Source organism: Lynx rufus, unplaced genomic scaffold (assembly GCF_022079265.1).
Source record: "Lynx rufus isolate CCGP_SWC_20201006 ecotype Redwood Valley unplaced genomic scaffold, mLynRuf1.p SCAF_18, whole genome shotgun sequence".
NCBI classification, from domain to species: Eukaryota; Metazoa; Chordata; class Mammalia; order Carnivora; family Felidae; genus Lynx; species Lynx rufus.
In genome coordinates this window covers 42302079-42314016 of record NW_025814832.1, presented here as the reverse complement: position 1 = coordinate 42314016, position 11938 = coordinate 42302079, and the positions used below count along the sequence as shown (strand labels likewise).

The 11938-nt window shown below is 52.2% G+C and overlaps 1 protein-coding gene across 3 annotated transcripts; it reads right to left on the bottom strand.

The window, feature by feature from the left end:
- Window positions 1–6: 6 nt before the first annotated feature.
- On the bottom strand, window positions 7–11249 carry LOC124513585 (pleckstrin homology domain-containing family M member 1-like). 3 transcript variants are annotated; one of them, XM_047081715.1, is made up of 4 exons: window positions 11153–11249; window positions 5331–5419; window positions 1639–1886; window positions 7–256 (listed from the first exon to the last, which is right to left on the bottom strand). In XM_047081715.1, the coding sequence occupies exons 2-4, from the start codon at window positions 5376–5378 to the stop codon at window positions 253–255; spliced, it is 300 nt and encodes a 99-aa protein (XP_046937671.1). In that variant the 5' UTR covers window positions 5379–5419; window positions 11153–11249; the 3' UTR covers window positions 7–252. The 3 variants fall into 3 exon arrangements, with proteins under 3 accessions (XP_046937671.1, XP_046937670.1, XP_046937672.1); XM_047081714.1 differs by lacking the exon at window positions 11153–11249 and adding an exon at window positions 8584–11132; XM_047081716.1 differs by lacking the exon at window positions 11153–11249 and adding an exon at window positions 5820–5940.
- Between the last annotated feature and the right edge of the window lie 689 nt (window positions 11250–11938).

Below are 11938 nucleotides of genomic sequence, written 5' to 3'. Positions count from 1 at the left end.
CAAGTATATACAGGCTTGGGAAAAAATCTCAGAGAGCAGTGTTCTACAGGGAATTGAGAAATATTTAGCTACAACTCCCCACGTTTTCGAGGTTACTGTCATGCAGGATTATTGCCATTTTTGTTACAACTCCCCAGGCGCCCTTGACATCACCTGCTCATCCGGCATACATCTGATGAGCCCCTAAGTGCCAGGTCTTCGGAGCCGTGAAGATACAGGATACAGACATGGTCCTGCCCTCAGTCCAGGTTACTACCTTTCAAGGGCACACGGAGGTGAACCCTGTGGTCAGTAGAGCTGGGGTGGGGGGAAGGCAATCACTTCCAGGTTGCAGTAAGAACAATGCCTCAGGCAAGGCATTGAGGGATTAGGCATAGGGATTAGGGATAGGCAAGGCATTGAGCTGGGCCTTGAGGGATTTCAAGCGGCAAAGATGGAAGGGGAACCTTAGGCACCAAGGACTGACAGAAAAAAGGCACCAAGGGTAGGGAAGCAGCAGCTGTGTAACAGGAGTGGTGAGCACTCCCGTTACAGCACGGGGAGGAGGAGGAGCGGCTGATTGGGTTGCAAAGTCAGGTGATGCAGGGTCTCGAGCATCCAACCGGTGAGGCAAAGTGGGGCAAGGGTCCCCACACCTGGCTGTGCGTCAGAATCACCTGCGAACCTGGTCAGGATACAGATTCTGGGGCCCCAACGAAGTGAATGGGACTCCAGGCTAGCACTGGGGAGCCTGAGAGTTTTTACACCGGGAAATGACTCGACCGCAGTCACGCAGACTTCTGGGTGGGCTGCTCGGGATAAGATCACGTACCAAACTCAGTTCCCGAACCCTTGGTCTGATGTAAATGCCCTTCCTCTGACCATCACAGTGCCCCGAGCACGTCTCGCCCATAGGAGTGCGTGCTCCACAGGGCTCAGGGAATGAGCTCGGGTTAGCTTAAGCTCAATAAATGTTGACCAGCTGCCTGACCTAAGGACAGACAGAATGAGATAAGGGGGACAATTAGAAAGCCACTGCCACCTGGGAGTGAGGTAAGACCCTGAGATAGGGCGGTGGCAGTCAGCAGGAAAAGGAAGATACAGACCGACAAGGCACCTTCAGGCTGAAGGTGGCATTTAATAGCCCTTAGAGGCAACGTGCCAGCAGCTGCTTGCTCCAAAGCCCAGGCAGTTAGGGCCAGGGCCGCAGAGGCAAACGTCCCGGGGTGGATATTCAGATGATCCGGATTCCACTGCTTTAAAAAATGCCACAGCCTGTTAGGATATAATACTTAGCATAGAGATGTTCAAACATTCCAAGGCAGGGTCAGCAAACCTCTTCTGTCAAGGGCCACTTAGTAAAGATTTTAGGCTTTGCAGGCCACACATTCTCTGTTCCAACCACCTAACTTTGCCACGGTGTGGCAAAAAAGCGGCTCCTGCTAAAGGCGACCAGCCAGGGGCCTGAGCAGCCCCAGGCCATTGCCTGTGCGCTGAGGGGCTCTTGAGGCTCGGTCTAACAATAACCCCTATCTCACCCATCTCCATTCTAGAACACAGAGCATCTCTGCTGCCTTCCCATAGAGCTGTAGAGGGAGAGCCCAGGCTCACCCACACTGAAGCTCCTCCGCAAAGCAAAGCCTCCCCTGCTGATCTCACTTGTGGGTGACAGCTTTCAGGAGGGGCCAGAAGACAGGCTGAGGCAGAGGCTTCTGGTGGGCGCTCTTCTTCCTTTTCCCTCCGGCCTCGGCTCGGATGTGCTTGGCATGCAGGCCGTGGATAAATACAGCCTCCAGGGCACTGCACATGGCGTTGGCATCTCCGTCTTCGCTAGTGACCACTGTGTCCGAGGACACGTACTGCTTCTGCAACGCCTTCACAGATCCCACTAGCTTCTTCTTGATGACCTAGTCAGTGTCAGACATAACACAGGCCTTTAGAAGATCCTGCGGTGACCCCTGGAAGGGAAGTGCTTATCACCAAATACACGCACACCCACACACGTCTCACGGCTACCTGTGGGTGTGTATACAGCAAAACTAGCACAAGCTAATCATAGAAAACAAAGATGGGCGCCTGGGTGGCTCAGTCGGTTGAGCGTCCGACTTCGGCTCAGGTCGTGATCTCACGGTTCATGGGTTCGAGCCCCACGTCGGGCTCTGTGCTGCCAGCTCAGAGCCTGGAGCCTGCTTTGGATTCTGTGTCTCCCTCTCTCTCTGCCCCTCCCCCACTTGCACACGCACGCGCGCGCTCTCTCTTTCTCTCAAAAATAAATAAACGTTGGGAAAAAATTTTAAAAAAAGAAAGAAAACAGAGACAAAGCATAGAGGAGAAAAGGAAAATTACGTACTTATACCACCCAGAGATAGTTATTTTTTTGCAAAGATATTTGTATGTTTTTCTTTTGTTTTGCTTTTTAAACCGAACTTCAGTGATTTGATAGCCATAGAAATCTTGTGTTTAAATACCGGCTCCATCATAGTTACAGGTGTGGGAGCCTGCGTGATCCATCTAGGGCAGGGGTGAAGCTTTCCACCTTGTTTAGGGGTCTACGATTCCATGAAGAGGCTACAAGTGCCACTTTAGAACCATAAAAACACCGGGGCGCCTGGGTGGCGCAGTCGGTTAAGCGTCTGACTTCAGCCAGGTCACGATCTCGCGGTCCGTGAGTTCGAGCCCCGCGTCAGGCTCTGGGCTGATGGCTCAGAGCCGGGAGCCTGTTTCCGATTCTGTGTCTCCCTCTCTCTCTGCCCCTCCCCCGTTCATGCTCTGTCTCTCGCTGTCCCAAAAATAAATAAACGTTGAAGAACCATAAAAACACCAAGAAAACAGGAGCATGGTCCACATTACGAAAGATCCTAGGGGCACCTGGGTGGCTCAGTCAGTTAAGCATCTGACTCTTGATTTCAGCTCAGGTCATGATCTCACGGTTTCTGAGTTTGAGCTCCGTATCTGGCTCTGTGCTGACAGTGTGGAGCCTGCTTGAGATTCTCTCTCTCTCTCTCTCTCTCTCTCTCTCTCTCTCCCTCTCTCTGCCCCTCCTCTGCTCATGCTCACTCTCCCTTTCAAAATAAATAAAATAAACGTTATTTATTTAAAAATATCTTTTTAATGTTTATTTTTGAGAGAGAGAGAGAGAGAGAGAGAGAGAGAGAGAGACAAAGTATGAGGGGGGGGAGGGGCAGAGAGAGAGGAAGACACAGAATCCGAAGCAGGCTCCAGGCTCTGAGCTGTCAGCACAGAGCCTGATGCAGGGCTCGAACCCACGAGCCGTGAGATCATGACCTGAGCCGAAATAGGACGCTTAACTGACTGAGCCACCCAGGCACCCCTAAAATAAATAAATAAACTTTAAAAAGAAAGAAAGAAAAAAGGAAAGATCCTTGACCTGGCAGTCAGAGGCAGATGTTAGTCTCAGCTCTGTTGGTCAACAGCTGGGTCACTGCAGACATTTCACTTAACCTCACTGAGCTTAATTTCCTCATCTGTTAAACGGAACAAATACTTCCTGACCTACAGCACAGGAGTTGGGGGGTGGGGGGATTACTCTGAGGGCAGGACTTGCTTTTTCTTTTCATTCTTGCATCCTCAACACTTGGCCTGGTTCCTGACACATGTAAGTATTCCGTTAAGGTCTGTTACATAAATCAATTATAAATTACATATATGTAAAATCCTTTGGAAAGATAAAGACAGTTCTGTCATAATATAAGCATGTCAAAATTACCTATGTGTTTTGGAAAAGGATTGGGAGGGAATACAGAAAACCTGGTTTGAACTGTTAGCTGATAGGATTATGGATAAATATTTTACTGTTTTATTTTTATCTTAGCCCAAACAGTTCATGTTAATGTTCTTAGAAAAGTCGAATGTTCTTTTTTTCCTTAAAAAAAAAAATTTTTTTTAATGTTTATGTATTTTTGAGACAGAGAGAGACAGAGCATGAACGGGGGAGGGTCAGAGAGAGAGGGAGACACAGAACCCGAAGCAGGCTCCAGGCTCTGAGCTGTCAGCACAGAGCCCGACGCGGGGCTCGAACTCATGGACCGTGAGATCACGACCTGAGCCGAAGTCGGACGCTCAACCGACTGCGCCACCCAGGCGCCCCTGTTCCTTTTTTCTTTATAACAGCTTTAATGAGACACAATTTACATTGCATAAAATTCACTCATTTAAACTATACAGTTCAGTGATTTTTGGTATATTCACAGAATAGTGAAACTACAGCCACTACCTAATTTTAGGACATTTTCATTGTCTCAAAAAGGAAAACTGTGCCCATGAGCAGTCACTCCTCTCTAGTCCCCTCTCCCTCAACCCCCAGCAACTACTAATCTACTTCTGTCTTTATGGATTTGCCAATTCTGGACATTTTGTGTAAATGAAGTCATACAGTATGCAGTCTTTTGATGTTAGACATCTTTTCATATGACTTATGGGTCATATACTTCTTTCATTGTTTCCTTATTTGACTTGAGAGAGAGAGAGAGAGAGAGAGAGAGAGGCAAAGAGAGAGGGGGACAGAGGATTTCAAGTGGGCTAGGTGGTGACAGCAGCAAACTCCCAAATCGTGAGATCATGACCTGAGCCAAATGGACGCTCAACCGTCTGAGGCACCCAGGCCACCCTAATGCCTTCTTTTCTTTTTTCTTTTTTTTTTAATGTTTATTTATTTTTGAGAGACAGAGAGAGACAGCATGAGAGGGAGAGGGCAGAGAGAGAGAGAGGGAGACCCAGAATACGAAGCAGCCTCCAGGCACTGAGCTGGCAGCACAGAGCCCGATGCGGGGCTCCAACCCATGAGCCGTGAGATCATGACCTGAGCCGAAGTCGGATGCTCAACCGACTGAGCCACCCAGCTGCCCCTTCTTTTAATGTTTACTTATTTTTGAGAGCGCGAGAGAGAGAGAGAATGCGCATACGTGTATGTGCCTGTGGGGGAGGGGGCAGAGACAGAGCGGACCGAGGATCCAAAGCAGGCTCTGCTCTGACAGCAGAGCGCCCAGTGCAGGGCTTGACCTCACAAACTGTAAGACCATGAGCCGCTTACGATCATGACGCTTAACCGTGTGAGCCACCCAGGCGCCCCATATGTATGACTTCCTTTGAGAAATCCTTGGTCTTTAGGCAGCCCGTATTAAAATCCGTCGTTTTTTATCAATTCCCATTCCATCACCAATAAGATGTTCTAGAAAGGGCAGGATCTCCTCAGAGCCTGCTTCTGCTAGAACTCTTTCTCAACCCGAGGCCTCGCTTTCCAGACAGTACTCATTCATTTCAAAGTGAGGAAAACCAATGACATGGCTGTCCCGTGCCCCCTTCCCCACCCTTGAGCCTCTCCGACTGCCTACCGGGATGGCAGCCCGGGGGTCCAGTCCATTCTCCACCACCGAGAGCATTTCCGCTCACACTGCAGCTCCCTCGGAGAATCACATGACACCTGCAGAGACAGACGGCGGCGGCCAGATGAGCAGGTTCCAGCTCACCACCCCCAGCCAATTCTCCCCCTCCCCCAGCAGGCAGCGGGTCAGCCCACCTTCCTCAAACTGCAACGCAAAGGCCTCTGAATTCAAAAGTAAAAGCCAAGAGTGGATTTTAAGGAAGGAAACAAGGGAAGAGAAGAAATCTGAGGGCTCGGATCTCAGGAGGTGGGGAATCCTATGTGCCATGGGTGGGTCCACCCCAATCAGGGCATGGAAAGGCCTCCGTATGCCACACCAAACGCTGGCACAAAAAAGCAGGGAATGAAGGGCTGATTTGGATACAGAACTAAGGGTGCGAGGGGGATGCTGCCGCTGGAGGTGCCAAGAGCCCACATGGACCAGGAAGCAGGGGCTCACAATTCACACTCGGAGCCTCTGACTCCTGTGCCAGCCCGATGTCTGCCAGCTCGGCAGGGACAAGCACAGCCGAAGGAAGTTTCCAAAGGGAGGGCCTCTTGCTACATAGCTGCTTCCCCTCCAGGCACGAGGGTCCAGCTGGAGCAGCACAGGGACACGCCTAAGGGAAACAACACGGGTTCGAATCTCGATTTGCCACTAACCACTCAGGCATGCTAGGTGGGGCACCACGGCAGACGTCTCAAATGGAGGTTATGAATGTGGAAAACGCCCAGCACAGGGCCTGACGGTACTAAGGATAAATGGTGTCTATTACCCCGGTTGGATGTGGCCAAGCCTTACAGGCAAAGGCCACTGTCTGAATGAGTCCGCTCAACTACCTGAAGTGGGTACACAGGTAAATCCCTCAGGGCACTGGCTCCCCCCCACCCCCCGGGGGTGGCTTAGGTGGGGGGCGGGGGGGCTCAACCTGAGCCTCGGGGGGGGCTGTTGGCTCGCCTGGACCGCCCCAGCCACTCGGACGGACCAGGATTGGGCAGGCACATTCCCATCTAAACAGATCTCTAGTGACCACACTGCCGAGCATGGAGGGACACCAAAAAACAGGTCATCGCTGTCTCTGTTCTCAAAAACCGATGGCCCAAAGAAGTTATCAAATGGAGGCATGCTGAATGGATTTTGTACTGTTCACACACATTGCTTCATTCATTCCTTGGAACCACCCTAGGCGAGCTCTTTTATTATCCAGATCTAACAGATATGAAATCAAAGCTGACCCAGGTCAAGGAACTTCCCAAGATCCCAGGGCTGATCAGTGGCGGGCTCTACCACCTTCGGCCAGGATGACATCCACCCTTCTGGAAGAGGCAGGTGTGAGCTAGGGCTAAGGGGTGGCTGGGGAGGGGGCAGGGGAGTCTTGGGAGGAGGGCTCTTCGGCTGGGGGCCCAGGTGGCGGGATGCAAGGGAGCATCGGGGTTGAGTCTGGCAGGAAAGGTTTACAGGCGAACAGCGAGGCATGGAGAACGGCAGGGTGGCCCTAAATGATGAAAGACGCTCTGATTCAAGCCCTGGCCTCTGGATCCGGCAGAGGGTGAACAGGACCCAGCGCCGACCTTCCTAAGTAAGGACATGCAAAGGGAGACAGGTGTGTGGAGGACGGCCCCCACGAAACCAGCTCTGGTCAGCGCACAACAGACTGACAGGAGGAACGCTAGCCCCTGGCCACAGCCCATCAGGCTGTCTCTCCCTCCACCACTTTCCCAGCTCCTACCCACTGGGAATCCTCAGGACCCTTTGCTGGAGACCAGCTCCATGCTCTGGCCACCAGGGCACCGGGAGAAGGGGACGTACTACAGAGTCGGTCCTGAAACCGTGCCTGATCCTAGAGGCTGGGTTTCTTCAAGGCTACCCTACGCAGCCCTGCAGGCCAACTTCAGGCTCTCTGGCTTTGAGACCCTGGCATCCAATCCCCTTTGGCAATTCCGGGGGCCTGCCCTTCTAGACAGAGCCTCAAGCCCTAAAACTGCCCTTCCCTCAGCCGGCCCCAAGGCTTGGGCCTCAGCAATCTGAAGAGGAGGACCATTGAGGCCTCATCAACTAATTAACTGAATATAATATTCACTGGAGGGAGGGAGGCTTATCGTTAAGTGGGTGCTCTGGCCAAGTCAGGGTCTGCTGAAAAAACAAAGTAAACTGACACTGAGGTCAGAGCAGGGCCAGACAAGAGACAACTGTGACCTAAAACAGTGTCAGGAACGTCACAAAAGGACAACAGTGCAGAGAAACCTAGAAGAATGGCCACTTGACAATTCACAAAACAGAACTGGGACGTGGGGGTCAGGCCAAAGTTCCGGGCACATCTTTCTTTGCAGGAAGCCACAGCTCCCTACATAGGCCTGTCGGTTCTAGAACGCCTCAGGAAGGCAGGCAATGGCTCAGAGGCAGGACCACGACCATCTACGATGTGAGATCTCTGGGCTCTGGGTCTCCTGACTGCTAGGTCAGCACTCCAGCAGGCTCCTTGGGTGGGCCAGACCCCCATCTACCACGCTATGGGACTGGTTTCACTTTCTATCCTCAGAACTGTCTTCACTGACACCAAGAAGCAAACGAAAGAGGGGTGGGTCTTCAGGAGACCCAGAATCAAGAGAGCAAGTAGAGAGTTCAAACATCCCTGATACAGCTGAGCAGAAAAGGTGAGTGCCGTGTGCCTTTAGGAAACTCCTAAGCCACCCTTCGTCTACCTCTGCCCCTCTGTATCGGTTCACTCTGGCACAGGATCTCGTTCTCTATCCTCATTTAATTCTTAAAACAATCCTGTGAGAGAAGGATGATTATCCCTCATTCACAGAAGAGAAAACTGAGGCTCAGTAGAAACACGCCTCAGGTGAGGGACAGAATTTTCTCATTCCAAGCTCTGTGCCTTTCGCCCGTTCATACTGTCCCAGGTCCTCGGTTCAAAGAGTTTCAGGCAAACTTATTATTCACAGACTCTTCAGAAGCTCCACCTTATCAAAGAAGGCCTAACACTGACAAGAAACGATCTTGCCCATCAGATCTGTGGCCCCACCTAGCTGACCACAGGTCCTTTCCATGGCAGCCAGGTTTCCGAGCTGTCCCTCCTCAAATGTTCCAACACACAGGAAGGAATCGTTGTGGTTGATTCTCTTGGTGATACTGCCTGGCCTTCTATAAACATCCAATTTCACTTCCTCCAGAGACTAAGGAAGAACGAAAAGAGGAGAAGGACTCAGATGAGACTTACATTAAAAGAAGAAATGGATAACCTGGCTTCACCACTTTCGAAACACTCCGTTCATCAGTAAACAGCAACCTCTTCTTCTGAGAGACTTCCCCGCCATCCGCGACAGCCTCGTCTCTACGGCCTGACTCCGATCCTGCACCTGACTATGCACGACAACAGGCCGGTGTTTAAGCCCTCCAGCTGCTGTACCAGGTGATGAGTCAGGGTTTTCAGTTGGAAACAAATGACAAAGTTATCTTCTGATTCAGAAAGACAGCTGATACTTCAGACATGTGAGTGCTGAGTAAACAGCACCTCCTTCTACCTGAAGAAAGTTGGATTTCTAGACAAGAGCCCTGTGGGGGGTGGGATGGGGGGGGGCCGGTAGGGCAACAAAGCAACTGAATATCAGCTGGAGGGCAAGCAACTTCTAGCTCCTGATTCCCAGTCCAAAGGCTAGTGGGTGAGGCCAGAAATGTGAAGTCTAAGAACACTGGGTATCTTTCTTTCCTCCCTCCCTCCTTCCATCCAACAACACCCATCTCTCCCATATTCTTGTCCCAGATCCCTTAAGATTCTGGCAAGGACCAAACTCCGAGTGAATGAAAGCAGGACCTTTGCCTGACTCATTCACCATTGTATTTCTAATGCTTCAAACAGTGCACGGCACACAGTGGTGCTCAAAAAATACTTGCTGAATGAACAGATGAGTAAAATAAAAAGGCTCAGACCGTTGCAGACCGTAAGAGGTTGAGGTATACAACTTTTCAGTGGTGGGGTCACTGTGGAACTCCTTCCATTACACCAAGCTGCCAACAGGCTGAAACCCTTCAGAGATCACACCTTAACGGAAGGGGATATTGAAGGTCAAAGGACATCTAATTCTCAAAGGCGTGAGACTATAAATGCAAGCAGAGACAATGGGTCTTCTTTGGGGTCCTTTACAATGGCTGTCAAATGGCCAATCCTTTGGAGTTTGGTCACCAGAACTTAGAGGGGAGGTGCACCCCCAAATCCCAGGAGATTATAAATGTTAACAATGGAGCCTGGGTGCCTCAAGAATGTCCTGCTACTCTGAGATAACTTGACTCTCTGTGTTCATGGGTAATCAAAATGGTCAAACCTCAATGATCCAGCACCTGCAAAAACAGGAAGCAATTCAACAGCCTCCACGGAGGCCTCGGCGTCCCCAGGATCCACTCACCTCTACTCTTCACAACATGTAACGTCACCTCTGGCACATTCGGTAGCGGGACTAATCTACAACCACTTCTGGCCAGGAGGAGCACTGGGTGAGGGTCCTTTCTAAGCGGCAGGGCAATACACACGGACATGATTCTGTGACCACAGCCAACCCCACACAGTGGAGAAACCCCTTGAGTTTCTCCAGATCATCACCCAAAAGGAAGTGATAAGCTCCCACTGCCCCAGCTGAATGAGTAGCTATCCCTCACCTTCCAGGTATTTGGATGATACCTACCATTCCAGCAGCCAACGCGAGTAATGTAATATGGATGCCAGGAACACAATCCTTAAGGACAGCTACAGGGGACCTGACATCCAGGAAAAGCACTTGACCCACGGGAGAAGGATCTCTACTCCTCCACACTTACTTACCATCTGAGGCCCCGCATCAATTGAGGTGTTCGGCAAGTGCCTGGCTCTGAGAAAGCAGGGGGGGGTTGGCAGGGGACTGCACTAGGTTCTCAGATCAAATGGGGACCACATCAAGGGAAGAATGGGCACAGAGTTGGGATGAAGAGTTGAAATGGGGATAGGAAGACGTCAATCTAACAAGATTGGGTAGGGGTGGTGGGAACTAGGGCAGCAAGAGTTGGGGGGTGGTTTAGCAAAGACTCAGGAATGAAGTGTCCTCAGGCTGGCTGGGGATGGAAAGAAAGTACGTGGTGGGCTTGGAAGTTAGGGGTTGAGTGGGTGAGGACAAGAAGATACATACAAGACTTGAGACAGGGCTGAGATCAGAGTTATCAAGAAGAGGGGGGGTAAGCGCAATAGGGCATCTACTGTGGTGGTAGGTATTAAATGAGTGGGGGGAGGTGGGTGTTTTGGCTGAGCAGACCTTGGGGGGCTGAGCAGGGGGGCTGGGATAAGAAAGCTGAGCCTGAAAAGGGGTAAGCCAGAAAGACGGGGGACGGGGGAGGGGGGGTTCGAGGAGGTTTGCGTGGAGCACTGGGATCGCCAAAGGGGTTGAGGGGTGAGAATGACACGCGTTAGAGGGAGGCGGAGGGAAGTGGCTGTCCTAGGGGTTGCCAAGTGGGCTACCGTGGGGTCGAGTGTGGCTGCACTTACGCAAGACCAGTGGTGAAGGGGTGAGGGTAAGGGCTGGGCTCGGGTCACGGCTGAAGAAGAGGAAGGGGACGGGTCAGCACTGGCTGTTTGGGCTGAAGGCTCGGGTCCGAGTGGGGTAGGGTGCGGGGCTCAGGCGGGGAAGGGAAAAGGCTCTGAAGCAGGACAGTTTCAAAGCAACCAAGGGTTTGCGATCACGGACAGGGCTGGTGACCCATCGCCCGTTCTCGTCTCGGCCCCGCCGTCCCTTCTCACCCTCCTCGCCCTCTGACCCCTAACTCACCAGAGGGAGCGGGGAGGCGGCGCGGGGCACTCCTGGCCACTGCAGCCCCCAAGCCTCCGACCAGGCGCTGCGGCCTCCCGGCCAGCGACAACAGGAAACGGCGCTCGCGGCGCCTGACGCCATCACGTTGGTTCGGCGTCCGGCCCCGACCCCGGACCGCGGAGCCAATCGCAGGGCCGGCGGAGCCTCGGGGCGGGGCCAGCGCTCGGGAAAGCCCAAGTCACCAGCCCCAGAGCAGGTGAGTGATCTGGGAGGCTGGGGACTCTGCGACCGGAGATGCGCACGAAGAGGCGAGGCCACCGGGCTAGCCCACCAGTGTCGGGCGGAACGTGTCCTACTGCCCGCCCCCAGCAGTGTCTGCGTCTCACTAGATCCCGGCCGCCTTCTGGGTTCATGACCTTGCCTGGGCACAGCACTATCTACCATTGAGGCTGTCTGTTGGCCTCCTGCCCGGAAGGTTCCCACTTGTAAAATCGGACCAATAACGTCTACCCTAGTTTTGCCTCCCTGAGGGCATCAGTGCAGTAGGTGCTTCCCGCCTGGTGGTTCTCAGGAAAAGCATACAGGTTTTGATCACCGCTGTCACCAAGGGAGCACCTTTAGGTACCCGTCAGCCCCCAGGCATGAAGCTTAAGGTTCTGGTTATTCTCATCTAGCCAGGAAGTTGTTTGTTTCCTTTACTTGGTAGAGTTGATATTTCTCTTTCACATGGACTCAGAACAAAAGGTCAAGAGTGTGTGTTGGTGGGGGTGGGGAGAGATGTCTTGTGCTTTGGACACTTCATAC